At 31.3% G+C, this 12,392-nt stretch overlaps 1 protein-coding gene across 2 annotated transcripts in view; it reads right to left on the bottom strand.

Moving 5' to 3' along the window:
* LOC126837368 (uncharacterized) overlaps positions 1-12,026 on the bottom strand; it is a 51,909-nt gene extending 39,883 nt beyond the window's left edge. Inside the window, exons 1-2 of one of the 2 annotated variants that reach the window (XM_050571263.1) lie at positions 11,890-12,026; positions 11,727-11,804 (exon numbers count right to left, since the gene is read on the bottom strand). In XM_050571263.1, coding sequence (XP_050427220.1) covers positions 11,727-11,763 — 37 coding nt within the window. In that variant the 5' untranslated portion in view covers positions 11,764-11,804; positions 11,890-12,026. Of the gene's footprint in view, positions 1-11,726 lie in introns of both variants that reach the window. The other variant, XM_050571262.1, reaches the window with a different exon arrangement.
* Between the last annotated feature and the right edge of the window lie 366 nt (positions 12,027-12,392).

Here is a 12,392-nt window from a genome sequence, read left to right as displayed (position 1 = left end):
AAATTATTCTTTAAGAACTGAGCATCACTGAATTTATTGATTATTATCGTCGATATGTTATACAAATTATTTGATAACATATTACAATATGTATTATAGTAAAACGTTTTGTGCAATAATTGCACTGCTAGAATGTAGTAGCACTAAGTTTAAGAGGTTTTCAGTTGTCAGTAAATGACGAAGTGCACCAAGTTTCAATAGTCAATAGAGATATGAAAACTACTAAAAAAAAAAAAAAAATGTTAATATTTAGTAATTTTATAAAATTGCAAGAAAACACAAACGAAAATGTTTTCAAAAGAAAAACTACCGAATTGCAATTTTTCTGGAAAAAAATGCATGTCTTATGCTTAATGAATCACCCTATATTTAATACATATTATATGAACGTGTACGAGTATGCTGTACCGTTGTTGCCGACCCATCCGGATTATATACAGCATGAATTATTCATAAACGGCCGTCTTCGCTTAGCCGACTTCCGCCTTGGATTTTTATTTAAAATCGTCAAAAATGTCTTTGACCGAGTCGATTCGCGTTCAAAGTCTTATTACAAGTCCCTAAACACCTCTCACAATAATTATTATTAGTGTGCGTCGACGGCTTCGAAACGCAAAGTCACCTCACTGTCTTGACATAAATAATCTGCTAAACTAAATAAATATAAACATTTAATATTTACATTGGTTTTTTTAAACGCGTCGCCGCCTATTCTTTTACACGCTTTCCGGCTTGAACAGCTTTAAACCATTTCATTTCGGTTAGGCCGTATGAATATTTTAATACTTTAGCGACGTTATTTTTTTTAACGGTATTTCTCGTTTAATGTGTATAAAAAAAAAATACTGCAACAATAAAATGCGTTGCGAAGTAAACTTTTACGACTATAAAATAAAAATCACCCGACTTTGGCAACAGTTATTTTTGTAATCTCTAAAAGGTATCAGAGTTGAAAAACGTTAAGCGTGTTAGTGGGGGAAAAAAAGTAACTGGTTTAATATTGTATGCACATAATAATATTTGAGTTATAGGTTTTGTATCACATATTATGATTGTAGCAGTGAAACAAATTACAAATGTGTACCAGACAAATGTAATTTCGTCATTGTGGCTACACCGCAGCTCTCCTTTTCGCACTAAAGTTATAATATAAGATATATGTACTCTTATGTGCATGCCTACATGGCGATTGGTTACCTTCGATGAATCTCTATGTATCTTTGAAGATATTAGACTTTTTTTAATTATATTTTACTTAATTTACATACATTTTTCAAAAATTTCAACAGCATCTCAGCTTCTTAATTGATAACGTATGTATTTTATTAACTTATTAAAATAAGAATAATCTGCTAAAAATGTCGACTGGTCGTTGATAAGAAGTTTTGAACGATAAGAGCTTCAATAACTTTTATCTGAGGGCGTTACTCGACCGCACATAATTTAAACTTAACAAATTAAATAATCAATACACTACCGGTTATCGACCGGTCAAAGTGTTTTGCAAATTATTCTTAATTTAAAAAGTTAACGCTAAAGGTATGGGGTTATACCTGTGGAAGAACCAAATTCGAACTAATATCTAATAAGCGATATTGACTGTACCGTAGTTAATCAATCAGCATGTATATGTTTTGTGTTACAGACTACGCGTAAGGCGACACATAATTTATGATACCTACGTGCACTCCTTCAAAAAAAAAAAAAAATACCTACTTGACTGTTTTCGTCTGATTAACTGACGAATATGTCTAATATGTACAGAGAGAAACGCGTGGACGGTCATTTCCGAAATTTACCCGAACAAGAGAAAACAGTATAATGAATTTCTCCGGCAATGGCGGTTTTGGTCTACGATCGGTCATCACATGTCATCATGTCAATTAAACACCAAACCAATAATACAAATATTTAGGAACCAACGTTAAAATGTATATTGTATATTTATATCGACTAATATAAGTACAAAATTAATTATCAAGTGGCTAACGTTTGCATTTGTATCTATCTATTTTGGCGACCACAAGTATCAGAGAAAAATGATATCCTAGTGACACTTTCGTTTATTGAATTCATTTACCAAGCACACGCCTATCTCTCTGCTTCTTGTTTTACCACAAACTTCAATTTAGGCATAACATTAAGCTCTGAAACGGAGTGGACAGTATATGTTTTTACTTCATCAGTTCCGAATATTTGATTGTTTAACAATATTCGAGCGAAGACGGTTCAATGGAAATAATTGTCCACTGTGGCTGCGTTAGGGCTCCATTATAACGTCTACTGACCTATATATTATAGTACATAAAACACTTGTAGACGACTTAGAAATACTGGTCCGAGTCGTGTCCAACAAAGTAGTAGTGGTTGTAGTAGCAGTTCTGGTCGGGCATCAGGTCGAACCACAGCTGTTATGTTATGCGGTTGGCAAACCAGTTTTCCAAGACGACCAAGAGTGCGACACAATAATAATCTAATGATATAAAATAGAACAAAGTGCTCGGGTCGTTCGCCAAACTAGTATGTAGTACCGTACTAACTAACTAATCGTACGGTGATTACACGATAATCCCCCCCCCTCTTCCCCATAACCAGTAAGATTCCTCAGATTCGTTAGCGACCCAGTATTTTTTTTTTAAATCGATGGAACGATATTGTGATTCAGTTCCACAACTAAAAAAAAAAAAAATTTTTAAATAGATGCGCTTAATACATTTCTTAAAAACAAATAAGTCTGGCTACAGCTAAGATTACTTTTTGTGTAATTTTCAGAATCGGTGAACTTTTAAAAATTTAAGACATAATAATTGTACATATATGATACGATTTCTGGTCTACCTATTGACTTTTTATATGGAGTAATCGATTCAGCGCGATTTGTTAGATTTGGCTATCATGAAGCTATTTGGTTTGTCAAAACATAGTACCTTCTCAGCTTGGCATTGAAATTTAAACGTACAAATTAAAGTATTGTTAAATTTTGACAATAGATTTCAAGTTTAATTCCCCCCCCCCCTCAAAAAAAAAACATACAGTATTATTAAACAAATTTTGTTTAAAAATCATTATGCCTAAACAGAGTTGTACATCAATCGAATATAACGTTGTCTAAATAATCATCTAGATAACATATTATTTAAGTAAAAGTTATTCAAATAATAATTATAAGTAATAATAATAGTACAAGCAAAAATGACAATAAAAATTGTTTCTAATAATGTCAAATTCAATTATTTGAATAAAAAGTTCAATTTATTTTTAAACATGTTATTTAAATAGTATAAATATAATTTGCTTACAAAATATATAATTCCAGTGTTCATAATAATACAAAGTTTTATTCGAATGAATTGTTAACAAAATATTTCAATAATATTTTGTTCGAATAAGTTTCAGAATAATTATTCGAATTGGAATTTGCTAAGCTCCGTTCCTGGTTAATGGTTCATAGAGACCCTTTGTAATTTTGAATTAAGGCGTTGAATTGAACACTCAATAATTGTACTATTTATTCGCATCAAACTTTGAAAGTACAAAACGCCGGACGACAAAATTACTCGAACTCAAAAATTACATTTATAATATTTTTGTTTTCTAAGCTCGAAATAGAAAATACTGACGACCCGGGAGTATAATGTCGGTAGACTTCATCAACTAGAAATCAAACAATAGCTGTGTGTACGATGAGGTATGACTTTTTTTTTTTAATGGTCTCTCTATATTATTTCCTAGCAAAACGACGGTCGATTTTGGTTTACTCGCCGTCTTAATTACAAGACAACTGTTATTGTTATTGTAGAATGTGTTAAAAAAATTACCACATCTTAGTGTACGCTTAGATAAAGTATATAAAAAAAAAATATTTTCATCAATTTACTTTCAAACAACAAATATTGCAGCTCTTAGCGAGCATCTCGACTAAACTATTTTTTAATAATTCGTTTGCCTTTAATTTTTTTATTTTTTTTTAATGTTACACTATCGTGTAATTATTTAAAAAAACAATAATAATTATACCTAGAAACGTTTTATGGAGAGAATGTGCTTTCGTTTGTCGACGATATGATTTGTTGTTTGTTTTTTCAGAAACGACTTCTTGATACAATTTTTTTTCTTTATTTTTAGTTTATAGTATATTGTATTTTAAAGTTTAAATCACTTAAGCATTTACACGGCGAAATCGATAAAATCGAAATCGTTACCAATTTCATATTATCATACTTGAAAATTCCAATCTCGTTAAACCCGTTTAGGCTAATTGGACATTTATAAGTCTGTTCAGCTGCTGGTTTTGAGTTTTTTTTTAATGTCGATCACTATGCAATTAAACTAATTAATTTTTTTCATCTTTTTCATAGACATATATATGGCATACGAGTAGCCTATTACCAAAACTAATTATCAAAATTCTTTTTGACATTTTGAGAAAAAAGAAAAAATTGTTTAAAATGTCTAGGACAGCTATGTATTATACATACAAACTTCCCGTATAAATCCGATAGTCCAATGGAAGATACACATAACGATGACATCAATATTACATTTTTGCAACATAATCAGAACTCAGTACTTATTTTACTAAAAAACACAAAAAATGGAGAAAGTATTGTTTTATTATGCGAGCCACTGTAATAATATGAATATAGCATATTATGATTAGATGTAATAAACAAGGAACAGTTATGATAGTACTGTTGCCGTTTATCTGCATAATTTATATTATGCCAAAATGCGGATTACTATGTTAGGCAATACATCAGTGTCCGGTTGAAGTATAATATCTGACCTCTCCCGAATGCCAGGAACGGGATTTATGAGAACGCATTAGCATAACTAAAAGCCAAGCACCGAGATGAGCCACCGAGTGTTTTAGATTTTTTTCGCCCACTGAAAACTTCAACTCTCGAAAACAGATAAATTTTTACATTTTTAATAGATACAAAAACCTATTCGTTTCATTTGTTTGCAATTAGGTATACCAGGCAACAGAATTTCAAAAACAAAATCAGATACAGTAGGTGCCTACCGACATTGTAGAGGCATTGTATTTTTTGCCTAACTAAACGATCAGTCGCATCGTCTATCAATCAGTTTACAAGCATAATATTATAACAGTGTTTTTATTCGCCAAAAAATTCGGTTTAAACCGACTTTGGGTATTATATGTAAACCGCGTACAGTGTGTACCTGCTATAGAATTAGAACAGTGGTTTTTTTTTGGGGGGGGGGGAAACCCAAAGCTTTACAACTTTCATTTTTCATATGAGTTTTTTTTCGCCCGTCATCGAACCGTCCGACGCAGTGTAATTAATGTAACCGTGTAACCGACGCGGTGGTGATGGACGGCCAACTTCATATTTTTATAATATATTATTATTTTCATTTAAAAATAATTCTATAAAATCGCTTTAAACCGGCACCATTGAATTGGCTTCCCACACCCAGGTAGTCGAAATTTGTTTACTCTTAAAGGTGCTCGAATTGAATTGGCTTCCTCAAAATGCGTCCCGTAAATACACGTGGGTTACACCAGAATTATATTATTGCAATATTATTTTCGTACATTTTCAATATAGTTTAATGTGGTTATATTATATAGAAAAAAAAAGCTACCAAACAAACTAAAAAAATCGCTAAAATGTGTGCCATATACGTACTTGTGAATTTGATTATCTAAAAATTGTAATTTTGTTTTAAAATATATTTTTTCCGTGTGGTCCCGTTAGAGCTACTTACAATAGTTTGTAGTATCAGCTTGAACACAAAATCTAGGAATTTTATAGACATTTAAATGCGGTTAATAAAATGGGCTAGGCAATGATAAATTTTAATTGAATCCAACATTGTGGCCACTGATGATGCCGTGACGAAACGGTTATTGTTGATGATAAAAAAATTAAAAAAAAAAAAAAACAAACCTTTAAAGAAACTCTTATAATCGGCTATAAGTCAACCCGTGTTATTATCCGTTGCGCGCAATAATGATAATATTATTATAGGTATTAAACATCATATCTGCGAAAAGATGATTGGCGATTTTCTTTGCATTGTTTTATCGTTAAAACGCACCTTGCTATAAAAAAAAATTGTGTGTAGGCGAATTATAGGTACGTCGAGCCATTCGACGTCTCAGAGGTGCTCAATAGCCGTTGTTATTACAATAACGATAATGTTATTATTATTGTTATGCAATAAACACGCTTAGTACACGGTCATTATGTGTGCACAATGTGTAAAAGGGGTTATTATTATTATTATTATTATTGGTAATATCCGGCATTGAACTTTCATCCGGTCGCTAATGGTCGTCGGTCGTCCGTTGCCGGACACGCCGGGCAAACGACACTTTCACCGCGTTGGAAATCATCGAAAAAAAAAAATTAATAATAAAAAAAAATGGTTTATTATTGTCGAAGATGTTGTTGTTATTATTATTAAGAATAAGAATTATTATCAATCAACAGTCGTCCGTAGTACTTATATCGATGACGATCACGTCCCACCACACGTGATCCGGACACGGCCGTCTCGTTTTGTACTCGATTTCGACTTTTTCGTCCATTGTCGTTTTTGATTTTGATTATTATATTATTTTTTTTTTATAGTGCCCGGCGTTATTATTATTCATTTTCATACTCAGGAGGGAAACACAGAAAAATCACCGGGTCTCATTAATAATAATTGACCGGTCCGGTCTGCCTATCTCTCTCAACTGCACACACACTAGACCAGAATAATATAATTGTCGGTTTTGATTTTCATCCGAACGGATATGTGGGATAGATGCTCCCCCCGGGCCTGTTTAGAGTAGTTAGAAAACGAGTATACTTAAAAGTAATATTTTATTAAGAAGTACGGAAAACTTAACTTTAAGTAAAAACAAACAATAAACACTTAACAGTCAGCATGATATTTGGTTTAAGCGTAGACGCTTATTCCGAAACCGCAATATAGGTAAGCTTAGCCAATGGCAAAGTTTAATAAACCGTAACAAAGAAAATATCATTTATTTATAGTTAACAAAATACATGGTAATCATCTTAGCGTGAACCACTCAATACCTCATAGAGTTGAATAAGACATTTTTTTAAAATTTCATCTTGTTTTTATACAATGTCGTCTACATTTTTCACAATCTTTTTTTGTTTTTATCCCCCTCTCAACTTGGTTTTTTGATAGCAACTTTTGAAACTTAAATGGTAACGCATATATTTCGTTGACTTTTTAAATTTAGAATAATATACTAAAAATATTGACTGTTTAATAACCTGTTTTGAACAACTCTTTTGAAAGTTATAAGAGTTTAAAAGTTAGGATGGGAAGGAAAGTACGGTTGAAAAGTGCGCGCAATTAAAAATAATACTGCATTCCACCTTCCCTCCTGCCCTAAATAAATTTAATAACTTCAGAAATAGTTTATCCAAAACTAGTTATCGAATATCAAAATTTGTAGTACATTCTAAATTCTCAATTAAAAAAGTCAATGAAATGTATGCGTTACCATTTGAGTTTTAAAGGTTGCTATCAAAAAAACTAAGTTAGAAGTAAAAACAAAAAAAAAATTGTGAAAAATTGAGATCACATTGTATAACACAATATGAAAAATAAAAAATGTTATTTCTTTTTAAACCCTATGAGATATTGAGTAATTCACTATAAAATGATCACCCTGTAAATATTATAATGCATGACGATAATACCTATAGGTAATTGATACTTCGATAAATTATATTTAATACAATTTGTAAAAATAATTAGCCTAATTATAAATTAAGTAAAAAATGAAATGTAAAATACCTACGTTAGGGGTATTTATAGTTTTTACTTTCATGGTTATTATTATTATTTATTTAAATAGTGATATTTAATAAATACTATTTGAATAAAAAAAATTAACGAATATTAATAATATATATTGTCATGTATTTTACATACTGAAAAAGACATTGTTTATTTCTTAAAAAAAATAAACCTCTCGACTTCTAGGGTCCTCATTTGTATTTCTCAATACTTCTTCTACGTCTGATTATTATTATTTTTTTAAAATTAAATATGAACTTACTCAAACAAGTTTAATAGCATATAAGACTTACGAGGAAGGGCTCAACATTTAGTGAAACGGTTAAATAATCTATAAATTGTTACATCAAAAGAGGCCTGCCTGCTGCATGCGTCAGTGTTATGATAGTGTGTATATTATAATTATTATTGTTGAAGATTGACATCTCCAAGGTCTATGCCATTGCGAACAATGAGGTGTTCTCTCACGTTCTACAAAATGAAAAACAAAAAATGTCATTTCAATAATTTTTGTTAAATTGAATCGTGGCGGTTTGCAGCAAAACGATATTGTAATATTATCATACTATTGTGTTCACATGATTTGAATATATTATACTCAAGTAACAGTACTTGCTCCCATGTTACGTTAAAGCACGCGACCGCCGTGTATGATTCAACTGGACGACGACTTTCTAATGTACATGACTCAATTCCAGTGGAAATTACCATTTTGGTTTACCGTTAAAAAAAAAAAAAAATAATATACCCGTGAACGATAATAATTGATAAAATTATTAACATGCAACCGTATATTATATTATTATACAACGTACAGTTGCATTTTAAACAATAAAATGATATCACCCGTGGAGCTATCACATAGCTAAATGAACGCATCGCCAAGTAAGAAAGCAAATCCATATTATACTGTACAGCCGAGCTCAGTGCTTTACATCACAAAAGTAAAAAAAAAAAAATATATTAAAAAAAACCTTGTTAAAGCACCGTGTTTTGACTTTGTTTTGCGTCAACGATCAAATGGTAAATGTGTACTCCGAACAAATCAATACTTAAACTACTAAAAAATTTAACGATTACAGTCAAGCACGAACTCCTTACGTTTGACTCTACTAGTCAATACGACAGTTCAAACAAGAAAAGTAAGATTTTATTTGGGCAAAAACGTTTTGCGGGAAAACGCCTAAAAAAGCAATTTTAAATTGAAAAATCCGTCAACTTGTTGGCGGTTTAATATTGACAAATTATTTATAATTATATACATTTATTCCACACATGTTGGTACTTTGCCGGTGTATATAATATGGACATGCTGATTCATTAAAGATTGAGACACTCAATTTCTCTAAAAATAGTCGCAATTTTCTTACCAATTTTCTTTTCGAGAGACACTTTAGTTGTTATGACGTTATTTTACAATATAAGATAATATACAAGTTGTCATCTCTTTAATTATTTTCCAGAACTCTATTGACTTTTAAAACTTAAACGCTAAAGTTTATTATGTTTAATTAACTTTAAAAATTATTAATGCATTTCTGAACAGTTTAACTGGTCAATAACCGGTTTTGGATAATTAATTTTGAAGTTGCAAAAGTTTAAAATTTAGGATGGGAAGTGGGAGAGTGGCAGTAAAAAAATAAAACTATACTCCACCCATTATTCAGTTTTAAATTTTAAATATTAATGACTTTAAAAATAAATTGTCCAAACCTGGTTATCGACCAGTTAAAATTGTCAGCAAATTATTCTTAATTGAAATAATTAAATAAATGTATAGATTACCACTTTAAATAAAATAAATGATTGAGCTCTGGAAAATACTAAAAAAAAAATAAATATTTATTAATTACAAAATCCAAATATATACAAAAAACTACAAAATATTACTCTTCGAGAAATTGAGTATCTTTCGCGTTAAATTGATCACCATGAATTTATACAAACAAAAAATACAATATTGGCACAATTTTAAGATATCTCTTTAATTTACTGACAAGCTGTAAAAATATTAAAAAAAAGAAGCATAAAATGTATTCTAGTGTCTTTCTTAGCTGAACCCGAGTAATTACTAAATATTATTATTTTTTTTTATTATAATTCACTCATTAGTCATACGGGGAAAGTAAAAAAAAAACAAAACCTTACAATATTTTTAATTATTAAACGTAGAAAGTTAATCATTAAGTTCGACAGAATCGAATTAGTCAAATACATATTATAATATGTTATTGCCGTAAAGGACTTTTTTTCCCAGACAATATTATAATACATACTCTACACGAATGATTTATAAATGTGCGGTGAAAATATTAATATGTGTAAATTTATTTTTTACTACACGATTAATTAAACTATATAATCGGAATAACTGTATATATATACCTATGTATTTATAAACGTAACCGTTAAAATATAACGTTATGATTTTTTCTGGTTTTATTTAGTTTTCAGTCAATTTGTGCAGTATTACTGTTGTAATATTATTATCATAACGAAGTCAACGCCGCGTTCTCGACGGCCGCCAAAGAGAATATTATATATTAATATTTTACTCAAGTCAAACGCCGTTTAAGTGTGTTCATTTCACTGAACACTTAGTAAATCACAAAGTCGATACCAGCGAGACGCGTTTCAACGGTAACCATAGTGTTAGCTCGGCTTTTTTAATATGTATGCTCATTATAATATATCCGGCTATTTGGATTTACTTATAAGTATTCCGGTCGGTTGAACACAGGCACAGCCGGTTCGGGCTAATAAAGTAGACGGTTAGGTTAGGTGATTCAGGAATTCGGTGAATTATTCAAATTCATACTGGCCAACTCGATCTACATTAATTCTAAGCAAAACCGTTTTTTTGGAAAGTTTTTTCCAACGGCCACGCGACAGCGGCCATGCTCGGCAAAGCAAATATTTGTTTAAAAGATAAAACGAGTTTTCTTCGAGTCTACTCGATGTGTTTTTTTTTTTTTTTGAAACCCGGCAAACGACTGTGTCGGGTATTATTTGGTATTGTCTATGTACAGGGTGATTCATTAAAGTTATTTATTTATTTAAAATAATTTACGCCCAAACGGCAATAGAGTACAGGATAAATAAACTTGCAAAAATGTATAAAAAACAATTACAGTACCAATAAAAGAAAAAATGTGTGTATAAATCATATTTTAATCTGGCTAAAAAAATCATAAAGAAATCCAAATCATAATTATGTATTGTCCTATTTTAATCAAGAACAACTGTCCGATTTTGGACAGTTACTTTTTGAGTAATTTAAGTTTAACATTTAGGATGAGAGGAAGCGCCTACACCTCCCACCTAAATCTGTAACCAGTCTTTGACAAAATTTGTCGGCAAATTATCTAAATTCAAAATGTCAATTGTACACACTACATATACGTTTTTTTACATTTAAGTTTTAAAAGTTGACAGAAAAATTGAAATTAAAATATTACTCAATATTGTAAAATAAAACAAATTAAAGTGTCTTCAAAAAGAATAAGACTTTATAACTGTTATTATTTTATGAGAAAATGAGTGTCTCGTCTTTAACGAGGCGCCCTGTATACTCGAAAAATATAGTATCTCGCAGTTTCTTTAGGTTAATCTCTTGTTTGTCCAACATAAACAGCTCTAAACCTAACTACAGCGATGAGACCCTCCCAAAACAGCAGTGAAGCTATTCGCATAAAACAAGGCTACGTAGGAGAGAAACGTTTTTTTTTTTCGACACAACTTTTAGAGTAGAATTTTATATTTGGTAGTTCAACCAAAACAATATCCCGTGTAGCAGAATAAAAGAAAAAAAAATGCAGTAACGTGCAAACATTTTAGAAATACTATCGTCGTCTTATACTACTTAGACGGTTTCAAACACTTCTATCGTCATGTAATGTCTATATTTTAAGTGAAAATCGACTTACCCATCAACAGGAGGAACACGTACGGTAAAATCCTCATGGCGGCAATAATTGTCGGGCTGTTTTAAACGGCGGCCACCACTGTGCAGCACAAAAAACACAAAAGTTTAAATTAAAAAAAGAAAACTGAAAAACTATCCAAAACAAAATATTGAAATTGCACTACCGCGGCGAGAACGGTGTAAATGCAAAAATTGCTTATACGTGTGCGGGTTTGTGTGTTGTCTTGTGCGGTTTCAAAGATAACGGATCGCGCGAACACCACAACACTGACACGCGAAAGCGATCCGCTGGATCTCATCGGTGTTCTTCGGAGACTTGGAAGACCGGCTCTCGGGTCAGTGTGGCCCTACGGTAATTATCGTGTACCGTCTGCGACCAATGGCAGCAACATCCTTTCACCGGTTTCCGAACGCCTGCACGTATACCTGCACATAGCACATATACAATAATGATAATAATAATAATAATTATACAATAACACACGGTCGTACACGTCGTGGAAAACCGTCGATTCCCGATAAATCCATAACGATCATTAGGTACTCTATTATTGTTGTTAGAAATTGTACGAGATGTGTATACAGAATGTACCTCACTCGGCCGAAAACTAAGGAAAAGTTCAAAAAAGACTGACTCGCCCATCTTAAGTCATAAATCTTGTCCAAA

Source organism: Adelges cooleyi, unplaced genomic scaffold, assembly GCF_023614345.1.
Source record: "Adelges cooleyi isolate 19-005CV unplaced genomic scaffold, UGA_ACOO_1.1 ACOO_flye_CR_arks_rails_tigmint_CR_PRNA_248, whole genome shotgun sequence".
In the NCBI taxonomy this organism is placed as follows: Eukaryota; Metazoa; Arthropoda; class Insecta; order Hemiptera; family Adelgidae; genus Adelges; species Adelges cooleyi.
This window is presented reverse-complemented; position numbering and strand designations above follow the sequence as displayed.